Source organism: Archocentrus centrarchus, chromosome 23 (genome assembly GCF_007364275.1).
Source record: "Archocentrus centrarchus isolate MPI-CPG fArcCen1 chromosome 23, fArcCen1, whole genome shotgun sequence".
Lineage (NCBI taxonomy): Eukaryota > Metazoa > Chordata > Actinopteri > Cichliformes > Cichlidae > Archocentrus > Archocentrus centrarchus.
Window position 1 is genome coordinate 10,730,107 of NC_044368.1, and position 20,131 is coordinate 10,750,237.

The following is a 20,131-nucleotide window of genomic DNA, read 5'->3' on the forward strand; positions in this document are numbered from 1 at the left end:
AGTTGATATTTTGCTTAAAATATCATAAGTTTATTTTATGCAACTTATGGCCACTGTAGTGAGGTAGCTTTGTGTGTGTGTGTGTGTGTATGTGTGCGCGCGCGTGTGTGTGCGTGCGACATTACGCTGTCTATTAAGTGTCGTTTATCAGCCATCAGCCTTTTGGATGCTGGCAGTGATTGTACATCCCGTGTGTGAGGTTGCTTATCCTTCAGGACACACCCCTCTATAGAATAAAGTCTTTCTGCAAACTTCGCGCACACGGTCGAGGGATCTCACTGTGGCGCACACGGGAAACTAACGGGTGAGTTACGTTAATTCAAATCTTGCTGATAAACTTGGGGGAAAATTAAATTTTACCTTTATTTCTTGTCTCTTTCTTTTTAGAAGCATTCACTAAATTGTATTTCGATGGTTTTCTTCGTGCCTTTATCTTTTGGAGGGGATGAGAGTGTAATTCTCTGTAACAGGAGTTATTAGGACGAATGTGAGGATTGTCACTTAAATAACGATGCTCATGTTTTATATTTGCTTGAATACAAGAAAAATAACAGGTATGCTTTTCCATTTATTTATGATACAGCACAAAAGCCAGAAAGACCATGACTGAAGAATCAGCCAGCATTGCTCCTGCTGCAGACTCTGAGGCAGATAAACGGGGTCCTGAAGAAGGGACTCAGTCCAGGGGAAAATGGGCCAACAACATGGAGTTCATACTGTCCATGGCTGGTGAAATAATTGGCCTCGGAAATGTTTGGAGGTTCCCCTATCTGTGCTTTAAGAACGGGGGAGGTAAGAGGATGGGTTTATGGGGGACTTAAGTAACTCCTGCACCAAAAACACACCTGCATATGACAGTTTGTATGCATAATTTTAGGTGTCTTCCTTATCCCCTACTGCGTGTTCCTCTTCTTCTGTGGCATCCCCGTGTTTTTCTTGGAGACAGCACTGGGGCAGTACACCAGTGAGGGTGGGGTGACTGCCTGGAGGAAGATATGCCCCATGTTTCAGGGTAAAAACAAGGCTCACATTTAGGAACTGCGTGTTTTCTGACAGTGTTTTCTTCACTGATACTGCAAAAAAACAATAGCGTCGCTGTTTGCAGTCCATGTTGAAGACGGTCACACATAGAAAGCTAAATCTGTCATTTCAAGCTTCAGATTCAATAGCTGACTTTGATGTTATCTGACTTTCAAAGTTAACTACATAAAATTGAAGAGTTATTGAGTATTGCTTTTTATCAAATGTTTCTGATGTTAAACCAGCTTCTTTTACAGAGGAGCTGTTTTCATATAGAGAAGAAGACAGCAGCCAAAAATGTGCTCTAACTGTATGAAATGTCACTTGTCCTCAAGGGGTGGGGTTTGCATCCCAAGTGATTGTGATCTATCTGAACATTTACTACATTATCGTTTTGGCTTGGGCTCTATTCTACCTAATAAACTCCTTCAAAAGTCCCCTGCCTTGGTCCACATGTGACAACTGGTGGAACTCCGGTAAGCATGCTTGTTTAAACGCATCTGTATTTTATTAGCAGTGTGCCTTTGTTTTTTTTTAAGACTTAAGAGGAAACAGCACACGTTCATCTCACTCTTGTCCCTCTTTCTTCAACCGCTCAGCTTTATGTCATAGTCGCACGGGCATCTTTGCTAACCCCCACCTGTTTCAGCCTGAGTCCAACTGGTCATTCCTAAACAACATGACCTCGCCTGACTACTTTGTGAACATGACTTTGTAAGTTACATGTATTTTTTTTTTGTTAGTTGTAACAAAGATAATTGATCCCATGCTTAGCTGAAAATGTATCATGTGGACTTGAAAAGAGAAACTATGTAAAGGTTAGTAATTATTATGGGATTAAAGAGCACAATAGCATCTTTGGGACACACCCATGCTTTAAATGTATTCAGGGCAGGAAACACCTGCATGTGCTACTGTTAACTGCTACCTTGGGATAGTAGGTGGGTGAAAAACAACCCAGTAAATCTAACAGACTTGTCAAGCTTTACTTTAATCAAGTAGGGTGTCAAAAGTTTGAAAATTGCCATGTTAAAGATATATTTAATGGAATGTCTTCACTACATTATTGTAAGCAGTGCTTTGCACATCCCTTTAATCCTTATTGATGGGATATTTTTGTGATATTGTTTATTAAAATAGAACTATGATACTTTTCCATATTTTCTGCCATATACACTCAACTGACGCTTCATTAGGCACACCTGTTCAACTGCTCATTAATATAAATATCGAACTGACCAATCAAATGGCAGCAACTCATTACATTTAGGCATATAGGCTTATTCAAAACGATGTGCTGAAGATCAAACTGAGCATCAGAATGAATGCTTGATGACTACAGTGTACTCCATGTTCTGAGGGCTGCTTCCATCAGGATAACACACCAGGTCACAAAGCTCAGATTTTCTCAAAATGGTTTCTTGAACATGACAATGAGCTCACTGTATGCAAACGGCCTCCACGGTCTCCAAATTTCAGTCTAATAGAGCTCCTTTGGAATGTGGTGGAACAGGAGATTTACATCATGGATGTGCAGCCAAAAATTTGCAGCAACTGTGTGATATCAGTATGTCAATACAGTGTGCACCAAAATCTATGAGGAATGTTTTGAAGAATTAAGGCAGTTCCAAAGTCAAAATGTGGTACGATCCCGGTACTAGCAGGTTGTGCCTAATAAAGTGGCTGATGAGTGTATATTCTGTTACATACATGATGTCAGGGAGAGGGGATGCCCCTGACCATCTCAGGCACAGTAGCCCTCCCGCCTGCTCTTTAAAGCTTGTGTTTGTGATGCGCAGTCAGAAAAAACTGCCTTAAAAAGAGAGCAGCTAAAACATTTAGTTTGTTTTAGAGGATGAATTAAGGGGCTGCAACAAGTCCCATTATTATAAACATGGATTTTTTTTTTCTTTTTAAACTGTGAATCATGCCAAGCTACTCTAGTAGAGTCCAACAATAAAAAAAAATCTGGACCCAGACTACAAAAGGTCCACTTTAAATTACAAATACATTTACTTGGAAAAGAACTTAACTGATTATTTTGGAATATTTTTGAAAAGTGTTACAATGTTTAAGGATTATTTAAAATTCATATTTGATTTCCCCACTCTTTACTCACTCATATTTTCTTATCTCCAGCAATGAAACAATATTGATGAGCACATCACCAGAAGAGGAGTTCTGGAGGTTAGAAACTCCCCCATACATTTATTTTCTTAGAACATGAGAAGAGCTGGACACTCGCCCTCCCCATTTAGCTTGTCTTTGGGTGGAACATTCCTCAGCAATAGCTCCCAACGCTTCCCAGATACCAAAAGGCCATCCTAACTCAGTAAGCATAGTGTTAATTGTGAGCCAGCAGAAGCTGAACTGAGGCCACCAAATAAAGCAAGCAGCCAGTTACAGTTCTCAAAAGCCGTAATAACACTGAATAACAGCATTTTTATTCAACTTCCAACTTTGATTCAAAGTTGTCTGCCCCTCCCTTTTTTAGACAGGTTGAAACATGGCTGCAACTTTTCACATGATAACCTCCTGATTTTGTGTGAGAACAAATATTGGGAAATCTCTCGGCTCCGTACAGCTGTGCTGCATAATGAAAACAATATGCGCTCTTTGCCGTGCCCATTTATAATCTAAACTGCATTCATCCAAAATAAACACAGAGGAATTTCAACATCTGTATTCATGATGAAATGTTTAGTAGTATATATATATATGTATGTATGTGTGTGTGTGTGTGTGTGTGTGTGTGTGTGTGTGTGTGTGGGCTTACACGTCTCTTTTCTCCACAGTAACCGTGTGTTAAGAATGTCAAAGGATATCTCCTTGGGTAAGATACACTGGGATCTGGCTCTGTGTCTGATGTTTGCCTGGGTCATTTGTTACTTCTGCATCTGGAAGGGCATCAAAACCACTGGAAAGGTGAGCAATTCCTTATCATAGAGGATCTCAGTTTTAAGTCACTTAATGCACATACATAAGCAACCCCTGTTTATTCCTTAAAAGGTCTGCCTTTAAGGATTCATAGAAAAGTATTCATTGCATTGAGGGGAAGTGATAGAAAGGGAAAAAGACTGCACATCTTGATATTTAAGTAATGTTTCAGCTACTCAACGTTCATTATCAGCACCATTAGTAAAACTTTTTGGGTGCACAGTAAACAAATAGATGAGGGGTACTTACACCGGAGGAGGTGCTGCACGGAGATATGCCAAGCAGGAAGAGCACCACCTGGTATAACATTCTGACCAGGGGTACTTATCACTTCAAAATTGTGTGTGTGGGATGAACAACATGTAACTGTAAAATGGTGTCCAAAGGGCTTTGAGGTACCGCCCTGTCCCATTTAGTAGGTTGGTCAGAAGTGTTTCTCAGTCTGCAGCAATGTGTAGCATATAAACCCTGCCCCATTAAAAATACAGTGGGCCAGCAGCTTTAGATACAATACTTTTGAGACATCACGATCACATCGTGAGTGTTGAACTTTGAGACTGTTGTTTTAATGTTAGCAGGGAAATATGTGCTTTATGTGCTTTATTTTAGCGTGTTTTAAATGACTTGCTTTTATAGACCCCAACTGTGCTGCTTCGGCTCCTGCCTGCTGTTCTCATTAGCCCTACTTTCAACCACAGACAGCTGCTTTAAACAAAAGAAATACACTTTTATCCCTTTCTTGCTATTCCATGAAGGCAAAACAGCAGTAAAAGAAAGTTAATGGCTACCTGATTAGCACAGTGGAACACATAGCAGTCTAAGAGCTGGATTTTTTTCTTGCAGGAGGTGGTGGTGGCAAAAATGCAGTTAAAAAAGAACTACCAGAAAAATGACTTCATATCAGTATTGCAGTCGCAGATTACATCTTAATTTACTCTAAACCAAATTATATGCAACTTTAAAAAAAAGGAGTGTGCGACAAGTGATGCGCATAAATATAGCCAAATTGCAACCTGTTGTATGCATTTATGTGTTTATAGGTGGTGTACTTTACTGCAATATTTCCCTACTTGATGCTCTTTATCCTCTTCATCCGGGGAGTGACGCTCCCAGGAGCTGGAGAAGGCCTGAAATATTACCTCAGCCCTAACTTCAGCAGACTTGGTGATCAAGACGTAAGAACTCTCTCTGATTATCAGCTGTTTTTCTTTAAGCGTTTGGCGGTGGAATGCAAAATTGCAAACACAGTGCACACTACAACCACTTTGCTGTCATCTGAAAGCCACAGTGTGAAGGATGCACCAAAAGTCACTAACAGCAGGAAAAATCATCTGTATTTTCATTTCTCAGCACAACTCTCTCTGTTGGATGTCTCACTGTTGTAACAGGATGAATACAGGGTCCTGTTATCCTCGGTCACGCACCCCTCCCCCCCATTTTCTCCTGTTTCCGGTCCCAAAAGAGAGCCTTAACAAGAAAAGCAAACCAAAGAGCCTCTTCAGAAAGAAGTCTGTCAAAAGAGTATCCAGCAATGTCCTCACACAGGAGACTAAAAGAAGTGTGCTCAAAGGAGAATTTCTAACCCGTTTAAAGGCTAAATTTGCCTTACAAAGCAACCCTTTTTTTTTTTTTAAAGCTGAGTCAATGAATTGAATTTATAGTTGCATATAAACAGCATACTTAATCTTTCATTCTGGATTTTCTAGCATGTTCTTGCACAACAACACTAAAAAGGGGAGGGGTCTTGCTTCAGATCTTCAATCCTCTCCACCCCAGTTTGAGCTGTAGCCCTTTGGTATTTGCTTTTATCAGTTGTTTTCCCAGCAATTTCTTGTCCAGTCTTTGCCTGTTTGGCACAGTTCCTCTGCCACTGTCTCGCAAGGGTGGCTCATACAAATAAGTGGAAATATCTGATGGTCTCACATCTAGCTGGTGTTTGAGTTAGAAGACAAAATGTTGCTGCCCCTGTAGGAACTCTGATGCAACCGTGGGAAAACGTGTGAGAATACTGTTCGGAGAAATGCAGGTGAAAGCACTTACGGTGATGGGGCAGAGTTATGCAGCGCCAGAGGGTCTTAGAAACAGATCTAGCATTTCTAGTTTTTAGTTTCTACTCTTGCTTTAGCATGCAGTTCTCTGTTTTTACTTGAACTGCAGAGGAAATAGCGGTTGAGTTCTGGCACGCATCTGGGGTCTGTTTATTATGTGAATATGTCTCCTTTTGTCTCAGTGTGAATGTGCGTGTGCGAATATGTATGCGGAGAAGCTGAGAGGACTTCAAAATATAATTAATTCTAGGGACATAACAGTTTCCTCTTTGTCCAGAATAGGATGTAAAGATCATTTGCCACAGTCTCAGACTTCCATTTCTGACCCGAGGCAGGGAATAAGCCAATGCCACCACAGGGCCAGAGTAGAGGCCTGTATATTGCTTTGGAGCTTTGCCAAGTCTATCATGAGCAAGTCAGAACTGTTGTGCCTCTAATGTTATCCAGATGCTGTCACGACTGTAGCCTGCAAATAGACAATAGTGAAAACAAGTCTCCCTACACCCACAAGCCTCAACTTGCACACTGTCTCATATAATTGGGATTTATGACAGGGTAACAACAAAGCAAAAATATGCAAATGCTGTATCTATGAGTAATTTATATGTCAAGACACAAAAACAGCTCTTAGTCTGTTGGAAAACATGCTTATGGTTATTTTAACAATGCCAGCTTCCAGACATGTCAGAGCTCCTTTTCCCTCTTCAGGTGTGGTATGATGCAGGGACTCAGGTGTTCTTCTCCTATGCCGTTTGTCAGGGAGTGCTGACAGCTCTTGGGAGCTACAACAAATACAACAACAACTGCTACAGGTCAGCATCCTCAAAGGCAGACATTATCAATTTTATTTTTGTTAATTTGTCCACTCTTTGATAGTATTGGCTTGTCTCTCTGTCCTGTTCCAGGGATTGCTTGGCACTGTGCTGTCTGAATAGTGCCACTAGTATCTTTGCAGGCTTTGCTGTCTTCTCAGTGCTGGGATTCATGGCTCATGACCTTGGTATTTCATTGAGTGAAATTTCATCTTATGGTTAGTTAATTGCACACTCTATGGGATTAAATAGCCTGTCTTCAATAATTACCTGATATATATACTCCTGTATATCTGCTGCTTTTAGTTTTTGTGCATTAAGGCCTAAATTCATCCAGTGCCCACAAGATGGCACTTGCTGTTCAGATAGAGCCAGAGGGTTGTGATGCCGTGTTTCTAATATTTGGGGTTGGGTTGCCTCAAAAGATCATCAGATACAAACTTTCCCACAAAGTTACGTTTAACTTCTTTTTATGTTTCAGGATTTTTTTTTTAACTTGAAATTCTGCATTATTTAATCTTCAATGATCTAAACACATGTATAAACACATGAAGAACTTTGAATCCCTGTGGCACGTATTAATAAATGCATTCATATTCTTCCGACAGGTCCTGGTTTAGCCTTCATAGCCTATCCAACGGCTCTGTCGTTGCTTCCTGGTTCTTCCTTCTGGGCTGTGCTCTTCTTCTTCATGCTCTTTTTGCTGGGCCTAGATAGTCAGGTATTATATGCACTGCACACTACACAGGATCAGATCATAATCTAAATAAGCTAATCTTCAGTCCTGTGCTCACAGTTTGTGTGTGTGGAGAGCCTGGCCACAGCCTTGACAGACCTGTTCCCACGTTATCTAAGGAGGCCGGGCGCAAGAGAGATATTGGTTCTGGTCATCGCTGTTGTTTGCTTCTGTTTGGGGCTGCCATTCATTACTGAAGTAAGCTGAGTGTGGACTTTCAGCACTTGTTCAAATAAAGTACTCTCAGAACTGCTGGTTAAATATTCTGTTAAGATGACGTGTTCTCTTGTAATTAAAGTTTTAGTATAGGTTCCTGCTAATAGTTAGATTAAAAACTACACATGCGTTCTCTGGCCTTCTGACAGTTTTTCATAAGGGTTTTCTCACTGTATTTTTCTGTTCTTATTTCAGGGAGGAATATTCCTCTTCCAGCTGGTTGATACTTATGGTCCAAGTGGAATCAGCCTCCTCGTCATTGCTTGTGTAGAGTGTATTGTTATTGGCTGGGTATATGGTAAGTTATTGGCTCTGAAATGCTGCTGCAGAATTTATCCATGCAGAAGTAATTATCTTCCAGTTATTTCTTTGAGTGGTTTTGGAAAGGTTTTCTCTTTTGCATTAAAGCGTACTAATTCAGCTCTTCATTAGTAAGATGAAAGTCTTCTAATAATAACTTTAAGTGAAAGGGATATGTAGTTTATCTTCAGAATATCAACATCATCAGTATTGCAGTTCATCCACTGTAGCTACAAAAAGGAACTTCATTATATTTAGTTAGCTTATGCAATTCATACAGCAGCCTTTGTTTCATCAGTGTAATCATTTTATCTGTATCTTTACAAGCTTATCTCTTAGGGACCAACTTTGAATAAAACAGTTGTTGGGAGCTGCGGGTTTATTTTTGTCCAAAGTGAAATTAAAACAGCTCTACCAACAGCATTAAAAGTGACATTTTAATGATGATGCAGGGATGAGTATTCTGTGTTTGTTTGTGTTTAATATTATTTAGAGTTAACTTTACTTCTGTTACCACATGCAGGATAAACTAGATAACTACTTCAAAGGGTATGGCGTATCAATAACAGCATCCACTGATAGCAAGGCTCATGGATTACAGCTATTCACTTTAAATACCGTGTTGTGTAAAAGTCTTGAACCACTCTACATTAATTTATATTTTGCTTCTAGTCAGACTTTCTTGTAACTTTCTAAAGTGAACATGAGCAATAGTTTTCCAGGCGTTCTGAAGTCCAGTCCTTGTACCTGACCATTTTCAGAGACTATCAAGCTTGTTATAATTGTATAAACTCTGTTTTGTCCTATTGACTCTATTTCCATTTTCCTAATAAATATATATTTAAAAAAAAGAAAAAAAGAAAATAATTGTGTTTCAAGACTTTTGCACAGTAGTTATGGCTTATAACTTTATTCAGGCATACCCACCATAATGACAGAGGGAGTTATAGTGCACTAATTGGGCCCTATAGGTCACAGAAAGTACACAGCCCAGGCTTACTCAATAATATCTAAGCATATAGAGTCTATATGATCTCATTTTTTTTGTGTGTTCCTTTCACACTTCCTCTGGTGATGAATACTGCTCCCAGCACTGTTCTAATGTCACTGTATTTGCTTTTGGATAACAGTGTGTTTTTTATGCTGCCATGGAAGCCTTATATGTCTTGTCTACTACTTATGCTTACCTTTTACCATTGCTGTTTATTCTGTATAGTATTTTCTAGAATTTTTAAAGACGCGTGACAAATGCACAGTTACAATCTTGGTGCAAGTGGATCAATTAATGCTAGTGCATGCACTTCAGACTTGTGCTCAAAGTTATATGAAAATGTTTCATGACTTGATTGTATAACTAGTTATTAGGCAGTTATTACAATGTCATTATTGTATAATAGACCATATCTCTTGTACGGTTTCTGGTTGAGTCTCACTTCTCAGAATGTCTGTATTGTGTGGATGCAGACAATTTTCTTTCATGAAACTGAAACTATTTATTACAGATCTGAAAAGACTATTTCAATAATTTTTTTTTGATATTCAGATACTTTACTGCAAACTGAAGGACAGTGAGATATTGATGAGTTTCTTCCTCTTCCATTTCTTTGGCTGTTTAGCCATTTATTTGCCCCCCTTAGTCTATGCTGTGTGTTGAGGTACTTCTTCACCCACATTTAAACGAGGACACTCACTTTCTGCCTCCATAAAGCTGTAGTTAGTTTCAAGGTTGATTACTGTATCATTCAAGGAGCTGTGTCTGCCTTCCTAAGTAGGTTTGGCAAATTCTTCAGCTGCTATGCATTTGCAAAGGAAATCCGTTTGTGGATGTCTTTCCATTCTGCAGGTCATGTACTTTTCCAATCTCACAGAAGTTTCCTCCTGTTTTTTTAATGTCTCTCGTTCTTTCTATAGCAACTAATGGTGAGCTGCTTTCTAATCTTCATCTCCCATTTAACTCATCCTCATCAACTCCTCATTAACTTATCCTCTGCTGTCCCATGTGCTGTCATTTTCTCCTCATTTGGAACAACCATTTTGAGTTTTATTTCATGCTGTTTATTGATTTCTTTCTTTCCCCTCCCTCCTGTTGTACTGCAACATCGTATATACGGATTTGTGCGACTGATGTTACATTATTAAACCCAAACTGAGATTGGTGGTTATACAGAAGTGTAACTGAATTATTCATATTTTGCTTTTATGAACTGTAGTAATTAGTATTATTAACAGATACTGATATTGCTGGGTGACATTTACAGTCATGCACAAAAGAATGTTTCCGAAGGACTCTGTGCAGTCCTGTGAAAAACTAAGTAAAGCTAAATGGGTAAGAGTCAGCTGCTGCACTTGATTAATTGATCATCAGTGAGTGTGAGCACCTCTATGAAAGCAGAAGGCAATTTGCTGGTCTCAAGCATTCAGGTGTGTTCAACACAATGCCACGTTCCTCCCAGGAGTAACTGCAAACCCCCAAGACTCTACATCTTAGACTCTAAAGTCCTCATTTAGCATGTTAAATGTTCATGACAGAAGAATTAGAAAAAACTGAAATAGTGTGACGTGTTTGGAAGGTTTCTCAGGAGAATTCCTCTTCTCTCTAAAAAGAACATGACAGCATGTTTTACTTTTGCAAAGCTGAATCTGATCAAACCACAAGACTTCTGGAACAATGTCCTTTGGACAAACAAGACCAAAGTGGAGGTCTTTGTCCATAATGCACAGCGTCATGTCTGGTGAAAACCAAACATAGCATATCATCACAAAGACCTCATACCAACTGTCAGCATGGTGTGGGAGAGATGATGATTTGGGCTTGTTGTGCACTCACTGGACCTGAGCATCTTGCGGTAATTCTGTCGAACTTCATTGTACCAAGTATTCTCGAATCAATGAATCAAATCTATTCAACAGCTAAAGTTACAGAACAGTTACTTCAAGTTTTTGCTGATAAAACAAATTCTACAAGCTGCTGAATCATAGCGTGTACTTACTTTCTCATAGGACTGCACAGAGCCACATGAAAATGTTTTTTCTACATGGCTAAACATAGTATAATAGTTGCTTTGTTTAAAGATCAGTTTTGACATATTACTTTGATATAAGAAGGGTCTTATATAAAATATTAAATTAATCAATTTTCTGTTGAATACTGCATATTAAAAGTTACATAGTGCCCCATGTGTTAGAGTATTTCCTATAAAAGAGAAAAAGTTCTTTTCCCTTTGATTGAGTGAATGCCTCCCATACATTTCTGTGCATGTTACAGGTGCAGACCGTTTCTATGACAACATTGAGGACATGATCGGGTACCCTCCGTTACGTATGCTGAAATACTGCTGGATGTTCGTCACGCCGCTCATTTGCGGAGTGAGTCTTCACTCCTGCATCACATCTTTTTAATCTGATTCATCTTCTCTGTGCCTTTGTTCTGTCTTTCACACCGGATCTCTGCTTTAGTGCCAGTTTCCTCTCATCTTTTCATTCATATTCATTGTTTTATGCTTTTCACTAATTCTGAAAACCAGTTTTAGGTCGCTTTACTGCAGTCACATTACATTTACATACATCAGGTACAAATACAACTTTTGGGACAGTGTAGCCAACTGCCAGTGAACCTTGAGTTTCTGAAACGGTCTCTTATGGACAAAGCCACTTTGACATCATTGACATCCATTGGTTTTTGAAGCCTCAAGGTTAATGCTTTTGGCCCCAGAAATATACAGACACACATCTACTAATTAGTGCTCAGTACAAGGCTAATACAACACTGGAACTGTATTCACCATAAGTTGGAGTACAAAGTTCTTGGACATGATGTATTACACAGGAAGCCATATTATCTGTCATATTCTTCCATTAAAAGTCCATTAAAAATCCAGAAGCCACCAACTGCACAAACATGTGCAGTTTCTTTTTGCCATATTAGCCACTATGCCGAAGTACATACTGTATATCGGAAAAAAAAAAAAAAGAGTTGCTGGTGCCTTTACATCAACATTTACCTAAAATATGGCAGGCACATTATTTCACTGGAGTCAGTGATTTTATAATCACCAAGTATCAAATGAATATAAGAGGACAATAAGACTATGTGAAATCTGCTACTCATAGTGATAAATCTGCAGAGAATTATCTTTAAAATCTACACCTCCCTTTCTCACGGAGCTGCACGCTGATTTTCAGCTTACTGCGTTTGGCCGTGTTTTGATTCACTGTTACAGCTTTCGAAGTGTTGATATCTGCTGCACCAGGCAGTTGTTCTCAGCTCACTGAGCAGTCACATGCAGTCACACATTTGGCGATCTGTACTGCACCTGTGCTTGTTTAATCCTCAGCGCAGTCCTTTACATTATTGTGATGGCTCTGTACTGTGTCTGAGGTGAGTCCAGTCACAGTTGGTTGGATTGCCAATGTTGGCCAAGAAGGGACATTAGTGCTATCTTATATTGTAGATAAGCTTATGTTCTTTAATCAGCTAACCCCACAGTGTATTTTCTGGAAGCTTATCAAATGCATCTAACAAGGGGGTCAGTAACTATGCCATCACACAGACTGGGCAGATAATTAGCAAAATCAAAGTGTTTCTTTTTTTCCTGTTTTGACTTGATAGTAAAATGACACTTTCAAAAAAAGCAATTAGTTGGTTTTAAATGTTTGTGTCAGATCACACAGTTAGGTCCATAATTTGCTGGATAGAGACAGTTTTTGTGCTGTGGTTTTCCCTCTGTACACCACAACAGTGCATTTGAAATCAAACAATCAAGATGTGATTGAAATGCAGACTTTTTCAGCTTTATTTCCCCATTTTCAGAGGCCCAAAATTAATCGGACAATCTAACATAATTATAAGAATTGGTTTTAACACTTGGATGAAAATCCTTTACAGTCAGTGACTGCCTGAAGTCTAGAAACCACGGGCATCAGCAACTGCTATATTTCCTCCCTTGAGATGCTCTGCCAGGCCTTAACTGCAGCCACCTTCAGTTGCTGCTTGTTTGTGGGCTTATGTGCATTCAGTTTTGTCTTCAGTAACTGAAAGGCATGCTCTGCTGGGCTGAGATTGGGTGACTGACTTAGCCACTGAAGAATGTCTCATTTCTTTGCCTTTATTTTTTGCCTCCTCAACTTGGTTAGATCATGTGAATGTTTTTTTTTTTTTTTAACCGTGGAATTCATTCTGCTGTCAAGCACTTTAGTTGTCTTCTGTGGTCTTTCGGGCTTTCTGCTGACCTGGTCAGTGAATGTCTTTGTTTAAAGAAAATACCAAATTGATGATTTGAGTCCTCCTAAAATCCTCCCTTCAGCCTACTGATGGCCTCCCTCACTTTCACAACAATTATATCTCCTTCATTCGTCATGGAATATTAAGGGAACCGGCCCCTCCTGGCTGTAAAACTGCTTGGCAGTCATTGTCATCTAATTCATTTTGAGCCTTTGAAAATGGGGGGGACTGTGTATAAAAATGGCTGTAATTCCTAAACAGATAATGCTAGATTTGAGTTGTGAACATTTGAGTTACAGTCACAGAGTTACAGTTACAGTCACAGAAACACAATTCCAAGTGAACAATAATATGGTTTCATTGATGCTGCACAACAAAGAGCGACACCACACTTGTCCAACCGTCTGTCTTTCTAACTTGACGTTTTTCCATCCCCTAGCTTACACTGCTGTATATCCTGGCACACCGTCAACCTCTTGTCTATGGCTTTGAACCTGGCACCTGGGGAGTCACACTGGCCGCTTTACTCATGCTCACACCTCTGATATGTATCCCAGTATTCATTCTGGTATCACTATATAGGGTGAGTGAACTCAAATCTTCCTTTATGGAATATTTTTTTCAAATATTATTAAATAGGATAAAGCTATATCATGTTTTTCTCTGATTTTAATTACATTTCTCTAACAACAATCAGGATCCCAAAAACATGACTACACCATCCAGTGACCTGCGTCAGATTCGACCACACAACCCAGTTCTTACACTGTGTAAGTGTATCGTATTTAAGGCACAGAGACTGCCAAACATGACTGTGGACGATAGAGAAGAGAAGCTGGTAATGGAAGAACCTGGCAGTGCTTGATATTTGCTGATTACATTTTTTTATATATTTACACTTGTTGAAAAAAAAAAGAATCATATTCCATTTTTATAAATGTTTATAGCTTTGAGGGTCTACAGGGGTAGTTGGTTTTTGTGAACACAAGTTTTTACTTTATTACTCTTTCGCTTATGAATAATGGAGTCCTGTGCATTATACAGCTACCCAGTTCCAAACTGGAACTGGATTGAAAGAGCACTCTGCTGATTTAGCATTGTGCGCTTGTAACTTTCATGGACTCATGATTAGGGTTTAATCCCGGGATCCGGGATTCCCGGGAAATGCGATCAGAACCATTTCCCGTTTCCCGGGAAACGTTAGACGGGAAACCGGGAAAAAAGTCGCGCGCGTCGATTTGACTTTCAGAAAGAAAAGAAAGCTTCAGAATGTTAAATTTAAGGAAATATTGAGAGAAGGGTTTGTTTAATGCGAAAAGCATTACTCTTCATTTCAGGCACGTTCAGCCTCCGTTTAAGGCTTCAGCCTTCATCTCAAGCGTTTTAATAGAGGTATTACACAGTTGTGCTTTTTTCCTCTTTAATTTGTTGAAATCGTAGGCAATGTGTTTACCCTAAGGTATTTTGTATTATATAATTTTATATTATTATATATTGTTATATTGCATTATATAGCCTATAAAATATGCCTGCCCTGAACAATAAAGAAATATCTGTTTAACTTCGAGTGTTTCTTTTCCTCGTTTGCAGCCGCTTACTAACAATCATGAATTAGGATACGGGCCTAATGTGTGAAGAAATTATCATGAAATAGATTGCTTTAACATATTTCGCTTTTAAAATGGAGTTGAGTAAAATGTATATTTTTTAGGCTATAAGGATTGGCCAGTTTTTCAAAAGACGATTCACAGCGAACCTACTTTAACCCTCAGACACGGTGTTATAAATTTGTTGTTGCCAGAATGGCAATGACCAAGTCGTAGTGCATTACTTAAGGCCCTGTGTTATGCCATATTATAGTGTAGTACGGTAGTTAACTTTTCAATGACTATTACAGCGTTCCACTGGTGGAGATATAGCGCAACAGATGTCGCCACAACAGCGTGGCTGAGCCTTTATCAATGCTGTGGAGATGAACCGTATTGTTTTGCACCAGCAGTTGTAAAATAGCTTGGTATAATTCCATGTACAATGGAGGAATATTCGAATTATATTTGTTAAGGGAGTGTTGAGGAACGATACAACACCGCATAGCTCGAGCACTCCAATGTCGAGATGTAGGTTTTATTGCGTTAATCAAGCCGACGTTGCCCCCTACTGGGCATAACAGGACATAGCTGGAAAGCTACCTCTACAATATCACAATAGGTTAAGGCCGACACAGGCTACAGAAGGCCTAATTAAAATAAATAAATAAATAAACTTTTTCCCGGGATTCCCGGGAAATGGCTCGTCATTTCCCGGGATTTGATTCATGTCATTTTCGGGAAAAATATTAAACCCTACTCATGATGAATGATAGTTTCGCTTATCCATAAATGATCTACAATGAAACAGCATTACCTTAGCAATTTATTAGACTTAATTCAGAGACAGAAGAGGCAGCTTTTATCACATGTGCAGTGCACCTCTCAAACACCCGCACTTCGACTTAAACATGCAAAATTGGTGTTTTTTCACATTAAAACATAATGCAACATGCGTCTTAATTTGGCACGTTTGAGTTCTTTTTATTTTTTTACCTGAAAATGAAAAATTCTAGTCTTCATTAAATGTGAGATGCATGCAGAACTGTCACATTCAGTAAAGTTAAAGCCAATCACTTCGAATAGGAATTACTCTATTATTTTACTGTTATGTTATTATCGATTTAAAGGTTCCTATTTTGTACAACTCTTCTTTAAACTGTCAAAACATTGTAATCTAAATTTTTGTGTTTTATGTGGTTATACCTTGTGTGAACAATGATACACTATATACATTTCAGTAAAAGTATCAACATGCTAAATGTCCTGGTGGTCAGCTTGTCTTTTTGATTAATGAATTAAACTCGTGTTTCCTGGTTTGTATCTTTGTATCAAGAAAAAAAACACACACACACACACACACACACTGATCTGTTTTATCTTCCTAACATCTTTTTTTGTCATGCATATCTGTGGTTACAAAAAGACACTAATGCTGTGTTGATGTGTGATGGGACTAGATGTGTGTGACTAGCGAATGTGTTAATGCTCTATCATTATGCCACGCTCACTCATCTGTGTGATCCGAACTGGCATTCAATTAACTGACAATTCCACCCAGTTGTCTCCCACCTCTTGTCACCCTCCGTCCCGCCCCTCGGTCTACACTGACATAAAATGACCCTCAGTCCTGAAAAAGCCTTAAAAGACTCCTATTGGATCAGGTGGGTCAGAGTGCAACTCGCTGTAAATACGTCAGAGGATTTTAATCAACAACAGGATGATGAACAATTGGCCATTTACTGTTGCTACAGTGATGCTGTACAGCGTCTACATATGTAGTATGCAACTACATACATTTATGTAGAGTACATAGATATACGATTTGCAACAACATACCCAGTTAGATTGGGATTTGGGGAGTTTGGAGGCCGGGTTGTACTTCGGATGCTTTGTCAAGTTGTTCCTGAGAATTTTTGGGTTGGTGTGGTGGTGTGCATATTTCTGGTAGGCAAGCCCCCACCATCATGGAGTGTTATTGCCACAGGGGTTGCAACAATGTTTAGGTTGTTGATACTTCATCCACCAAACTTTTCAGGCAGAGCATTTCATTATAAAGAGATGATCACTGTCAATTAGGCCAACTGTCAGTGGTTTCAATGTTGTGGGTGATTTCTCCATATTTATATTGATGTACTATATATTGATAGCTCTGTGCTTACATTAGAAGAAGAGGATGCCTAAGGCTCAATATAGAACTATAGGCTTGCAAGTGGGGCAGGGCTTCCTGTATTTATAATTAGATCAACCACAAGGCTTTACATAATAAGCCACTACCCCACTGCAACATAGAGCCAGATTCAATGTAATGGAAAACCCAAACCTGATGTCATGGGTGCCAAGAAATGACTAGATCATAAAAGAGAGAGAAAACAAATTCATGTATTTGAAGGGACAACTCGTGCTGTGTCTTGCATACTTTGTCTAAGTCCTGTTATGACAATAGTTCAAATGACACATGCTCCCAAAAGGCCAAACTTTCTAGTTATTGTCTTGATTAGTGGTCTTGATTAGTAGTTCTCCAGCCTTTCTGAAGCTTTTTCAAAGTTTTAATTTTCACTCATTTTTAGTCTAGTCCTTGTACCTAATCATTCTCAATGAATCTTTTTTTAAGTCACTTAACACTGATCTCTGAATCATACAAATAAAAAAGACATCTAACTCAAAGCATGAACCAGTGTTGAGTCTATACATAACAGACAACTTAGCAAACAACTAGTTTTAAATTGTATCTTTAGGCTCTTTGTTACTTGCAGCCAGTTGCAAAAACACATAATTTGTTCCGGTTTTTTAGGTTCTGTGAAAAATACCAAAGATGACAGGTACAAAACTGTATTTTTGGTGATTCCCAAAGAGCTGTTTAGCTGAAAACTTGGCATATCTCAGCATGGTGTGCACAATGCGCCTAACAAAAATTTGAGGAAACTGAACAAGTTGTGGAAAAAGATGAAGTGGCGAGCCTAAAAAAACCAAACTAAAATACTACATCCAGCACATGAACAGTATGAAAGTGAAATGCATCTGCTCCTTCAGCTGATCCAGCTACCATTTCAATAAGGTAAGATCGTGGGGAGAAATTGAACAAGATTTACTGATAATACAAATAGTTGTTTGGCGATTAGACTCCGATGGCCCAGTGAAGCTGAAGGGAATCCCAGTAGAGATAGGGATTAGGCAGGACGCCCCCAGAGTCTAGATACGGGTGGTGGTGGAGACTAAGATGGAGGCTTGGAAGGAGCTCTTGGATGGTGAAGGGGACAGGGTGGGTTGCGCGAATGAATCTGGAAGGGAGAATGACAGATAAGCAGTGATTTTTAAAGCACACTGAGCGGAGGCTAGTTGGCTCGAGGAAGGCAAGCAGAAAGATGATTGGACTAGAAGAGATGAGGTCAGCATTGAGTTTGACAGCGTGGGAAAGTGGAGGCACATTTAAATAAATTGCTGCACCTATTTACCATTTTCCTAGCAAAATATAAAGAAATGGGCACTGGGGTGTCTCAGTAGATGAGCAGGTGACCATGTATGTTGCGTGGTGGGGCAGGCAGCCTGGGTCCCGACCTGTGGCCATTTACTGCGTGTCTTCTCCCATCTCTCTCTCTCTCTCTGCTTTCCTATCTCTCTCCACTGCACACTATCGAATAAAGCCGCGAAGGCCAAAAAAAATAAAAAATTGATATGTAAAAAGAAATTATCAATGGCTCAAGACTTTTGCACAGCACTGTATCTGCAGTTTATAAGGCAGCACTGTCTTGAGTGGTTCATTCAGTCAGGATTGCCTCCATGTATCTTAGTTTCAGACCCCTCTAAAAGAATCGTTGGCCTCTGTCTGGTCCTGGGCCCCTTTCCAAAAAGCTTCTTAAGACAGAAATTGTAAATCCATTTTATGAAATAATCACAGATTAACGAGTAGTTCCTGTCATATATGGCTAAGAGCATCTCCAAAAGGTCAGTAACCCTCAGGAGTCACTGTGAACTACAGAATTCATTTTTTGGTTTTTATCTCTTTATAGCCAGGGAAAGGACTCCTGCAAGGAGAGATCACTTGAAAGCATAGTTTAAGTAATAAAAGTATTTTGGCCATCAGACTGCTACATAGCTGAAGATGGGAACTAGGACAGGACCCTGGAGTGGCCACACTCCAAGCTGACTGCTGATGGAGACTCTGGACGAGACTGTCTGAGCATCCAGGACGATGTAAAGATGGAAAGTAGGAGGAAGGTTGCATGAATGATGGTCTGAAAGGATGAATCACAGAATAGTAATGAGTTTTAAAGAACGGGGATCAGAGAAAGTGTGTCTCTGGGAAGGTAGGCAAGATCGTCTTTGGATCAGAGTAATGAGGATGAAATTAGGAGTGAGGGGAGTGTGATATTGTGGAAGAGAAAGAAAAGAGCAGCAGGAAGGAATGCAGACATAAAGAAACAGAACCTCCTTACTGAACTTGGGCATTATGACTACTAATCATTTATGGTATTTGCTGCATCATAGGTTTATACTACATCATGATCAATAACATTCCTAGCATGGGAAAGAATGGCAGCTGTTACTGTAGGTTGATTATTGATATAATAACGATACTTTTTAATTGCACATAGTTAATCTGATGACACCAAATGGAAATGACCGATTTCAAAACTGATTCAACAGCTTAAGTCTATTTCTGGTTTCAGTTAAACGCATTTTGTCTCTACCCCTACAGCTCCTCCGGTGGGTCCACAGTCTTTAGGGCACATGGATTCACATGAGGTGCAATAAAATTTTGCACTCAGGTCCCAGTTAAGGCCAACAACAATAACACACATCAAGAACAATATATACAAAAACAAGAAACACATTTACAGTGTAGTATAAATAAGAAAATGACAAATATAAATAAGAAATGACAAGTCAGTTTCCCAGTGTCACAGCCATGTGCAGTGGATAGTGCAAATGTTATCTGTGGCTGGGAGCAGCAGGGGCAACAGAGCACCACCAGAGTTCAACAGTCTTACAGCCTCCAGGAAGAAACCGTTCCTCAGTCTCGTGGCTCTCCTCTTTATGCGCCGCAGCCTGCCTGAGGGGAGGGAGGTGAACAGTGTGTGTGCTGGGGTGAGTAGGGTCATTCAAAATACAGGAGGCTCTTTTCCTGCGTGTGCTGGTGTAGATGTCTTGAGCACTTTCCCTTAATCTCCTCTTCATAGGGTTTTTCTGAATCGCTGTTAGCTGCCCTCACCTACCCTCATCTCTGGCCATGAGCTCTGAGTAGTGACTGAAAA

At 39.6% G+C, this 20,131-nt stretch overlaps 1 protein-coding gene across 2 annotated transcripts; it reads left to right on the forward strand.

Annotated features, from left to right (window-relative positions):
• The first annotated feature begins 163 nt into the window (after positions 1–163).
• On the forward strand, positions 164–14,539 carry LOC115773350 (sodium- and chloride-dependent GABA transporter 2-like). 2 transcript variants are annotated; one of them, XM_030720032.1, is made up of 16 exons: positions 164–304; positions 584–792; positions 878–1,012; positions 1,356–1,496; positions 1,620–1,734; positions 3,160–3,207; positions 3,816–3,945; positions 4,998–5,132; positions 6,714–6,817; positions 6,911–7,035; positions 7,426–7,538; positions 7,614–7,751; positions 7,965–8,067; positions 11,335–11,435; positions 13,730–13,873; positions 13,988–14,539. In XM_030720032.1, exons 2-16 carry the CDS (start codon positions 603–605, stop codon positions 14,153–14,155), a joined length of 1,890 nt encoding a protein of 629 aa, XP_030575892.1. In that variant the 5' UTR covers positions 164–304; positions 584–602; the 3' UTR covers positions 14,156–14,539. The 2 variants fall into 2 exon arrangements, with proteins under 2 accessions (XP_030575892.1, XP_030575893.1); XM_030720033.1 differs by lacking the exon at positions 164–304 and adding an exon at positions 428–487.
• The last annotated feature ends 5,592 nt before the right edge of the window (positions 14,540–20,131 follow it).

Bases quoted from the DNA above. Each gene is read 5' to 3' on its own strand.
- LOC115773350 (XM_030720032.1), top strand. From the start codon at position 603: ATGACTGAAGAATCAGCCAGCATTGCTCCTGCTGCAGACTCTGAGGCA. The intron at 6,818-6,910 runs GTCAGCATCCTC...GTCCTGTTCCAG, and splicing joins TACAACAACAACTGCTACAG to GGATTGCTTGGCACTGTGCT. The intron at 7,539-7,613 runs GTATTATATGCA...CTGTGCTCACAG, and splicing joins TGCTGGGCCTAGATAGTCAG to TTTGTGTGTGTGGAGAGCCT.